At 46.7% G+C, this 2500-nt stretch overlaps 1 protein-coding gene across 3 annotated transcripts in view; it reads left to right on the top strand.

The window, feature by feature from the left end:
• LOC125038286 (serine-rich adhesin for platelets-like) overlaps nt 1–2500 on the top strand; it is a 71168-nt gene that overhangs the window by 67517 nt on the left and 1151 nt on the right. For all 3 annotated transcript variants that reach the window (XM_047631736.1, XM_047631735.1, XM_047631738.1), the window contains 4 exons: nt 1–58; nt 988–1096; nt 1826–2093; nt 2257–2500. The exon at nt 1–58 is cut by the window's left edge; the exon at nt 2257–2500 is cut by the window's right edge and continues 1151 nt beyond it. In XM_047631736.1, coding sequence (XP_047487692.1) covers nt 1–58; nt 988–1096; nt 1826–2093; nt 2257–2396 — 575 coding nt within the window. In that variant the 3' untranslated portion in view covers nt 2397–2500. The remainder of the gene's footprint in view (nt 59–987; nt 1097–1825; nt 2094–2256) is intronic.

Here is a 2500-nt window from a genome sequence, read left to right as displayed (position 1 = left end):
TCACGACCCCCACGCAAGGCCGCAAAGGTCGCGTGAGGTCAGCGGCTTTCTTACAGAGGTACGGATGCTCTTCATGAATTGTTGGGATATGATAGCGTGCTTGGCTGACTCTTGGGGATTTGCACGCCTTGTTTCAGTTGCACGTGGTCCTGGATATGCAGCTGATAATACACCTTCTGGACAAATGATGTAAACTTCTGTGAATATACTCTCTTCATTACGATTTCCTATTCAGACATTTTTATCCAAACTTTGCAAGCCTCCACGCCTTTCTAAGGTTAGGAATACCTGACACTTGGAGCTACTGTATGAGTTGTACCAGCACGCAGATTAGTCTCATCGCAGCACAGTTCTCAATGTTGCAAATATCAAACGCTCAGTAAAACTACTGCAAAAGCACACTTATTAATATCAAGTCATTATTTCCTAGAACAATCACATTTCAACAGTATACTTGTACGTTTTTGTTTTCATAGTTTTCGTTTTTGTTTGCATGTACCGAGGCGAAGAGGCATTTGAGAGTTAATGCTCGGATTATTCTCGGAAAACATCGTCGTATTTCAGACAAGTGTTGTCAATTTGTATATAAATAAATGATGATGATGATCATCATCGTCAAGGGCCAAGTGCATCTTCGCCTCGAAAAAAATGAATTATGGTAGCCTTATTAAACAAAAAAAAAGATAAATAAATAACTATTTGGAATATCTAACAGTTCAGCCACTCAAAAAAGCAGTCATTTTTCAGTTGATAGAAATATCAAATACTCATAAGGATTGATGTAAAAAATGTGTTTATACAAAATGCACAACAAATCACGATTTTCAGTGTGAGATGTTTACTGCACAGCAAAACTATTGTGGAACAATCTTCCCATAGACCCAGATAATAGATGCATACATACACTCATCTTAACGATTTATTAAAACTACTCCCACCTAGTCTTCGTATAGTCCCAGATATTATTGAAGCTCCCATTACCCTCAGGGGCCGCCATTCAGACGTGCCAGAGGAGCAAGGGGCTGCAGGAGGGGAGGACAGGCGCCCTTGGTCAGTCGCCGCCGTCCACGCGTCGCCGTCCTGGAGAGAACCACAGGTCGTGGTTCACTGTCTTTATGCTTCGCATGGTTCATGGAGAATCTTTGATTTTTTCATATAGTTTTTTTGTTTGTATATCTTCCTTTTGAACTTCATATAATATGGAACGGAACGGAAAGAAATCGCATTATGGAACTGTAACGTGTGACCCGAGGATGATTTTTGTAAGGCTAGAACTGAATTATATAAATGACTTGGGAACACCTCAGGCTATGTATTCTGTTAATCCCCCACTCAATTAAATAGGATTTTATCCCCATTATGACATATTTCTATTACACCACATAAAATGTGTTTCATGTTAACCGAACCCCTGGTGGACTCGAACCCACAATCTCTAGCTTAGGAGGCCAATGCCTTATCCACTGGTCTGCAGGGGCTGTTGCTAATCTTGCAAGCTGTGTGGTCAAGGTGAAAAGTTGATCATCTCTTTTTTATTTGATTTTTAGAAATCTACTCTTTGTTTCTCGAGTTACTTTTTTCTGCTTTCCATTCCGTTCCCGTTCTTCCTCTTCCTCTTTCTTTCTTGCTCTTTCTCACTCCCTGATTTCGATCTCTCCTTCCTCTCTTTCCTTTTTCGTTTACCTCTCTCACTTTTCATTCCCCTCCCACCCATTCACTTTCTCTCTTTGACTCTCTGTCTGTCTGTTTCTCTGTCTGTCTCCCTTCCCTTCCCTCCCCTTCCCTCCCCCCCTCTCTCCTTCACGCCCTACCTCCCTCGTTGCAGCTGGTGGGCGTGATCCCCCTGGAGGAGAGCAGGAATCCGGTGTCCGCGTGGGGAGACGGGGTGGGCCGAGCGAGTGGCGGACGACCCTCCAGTGCCCACCCGACGACCGGGGCCGGACGACCGTCAAGCAGCGGACGACCCTCAAGTGCTAGGCCGAGTAGCGGACGACCCGGCAGCGGACGACCCGGCAGCGGTCGGAGCGCCCGGAGCATAACGCCGGTCAACATGCCGCCGAACAGCCCCGACCGACTCGGTCTAAATCTGGCGGGTAAGAGTTTCCCTTGCTTTTATTGTTTTAATATTGTTATTATCAATTATCTTGGTAACACTGTAGAGTACTCACGGCGTATCTTGTGTCAAAGAGAGAGAGAGAGAGAGAGAGAGAGAGAGAGAGAGAGAGAGAGAGAGAGCTAATCCATCCCCTTCCCCAGGCGTGCACGGGAGCAACGAGGCCCTGGATCCCGACACCGGCCTGCGCGTGTCCGACCCGGCCGTGCCCCTCATCCGCGCCATCAAGGAGGAACTCAAGCGCTTTAAGTCGACCATCAGCACCGAATCCTCCAACGCCTGAGACCCTCCTACTCCTCCAACGCCTGAATCCTCCAGCGCTTGAAACCCTCCTACTCCTCCAACGCCTGTGATCTCTGCCTGCTCTTCCACGCTGCCGTTCTGGTT

Source organism: Penaeus chinensis, chromosome 24 (genome assembly GCF_019202785.1).
Source record: "Penaeus chinensis breed Huanghai No. 1 chromosome 24, ASM1920278v2, whole genome shotgun sequence".
Taxonomy (NCBI): domain Eukaryota; kingdom Metazoa; phylum Arthropoda; class Malacostraca; order Decapoda; family Penaeidae; genus Penaeus; species Penaeus chinensis.
Note: the sequence above shows the minus strand (reverse complement) of the source record. Positions and strands in the feature narration are given on the sequence as shown.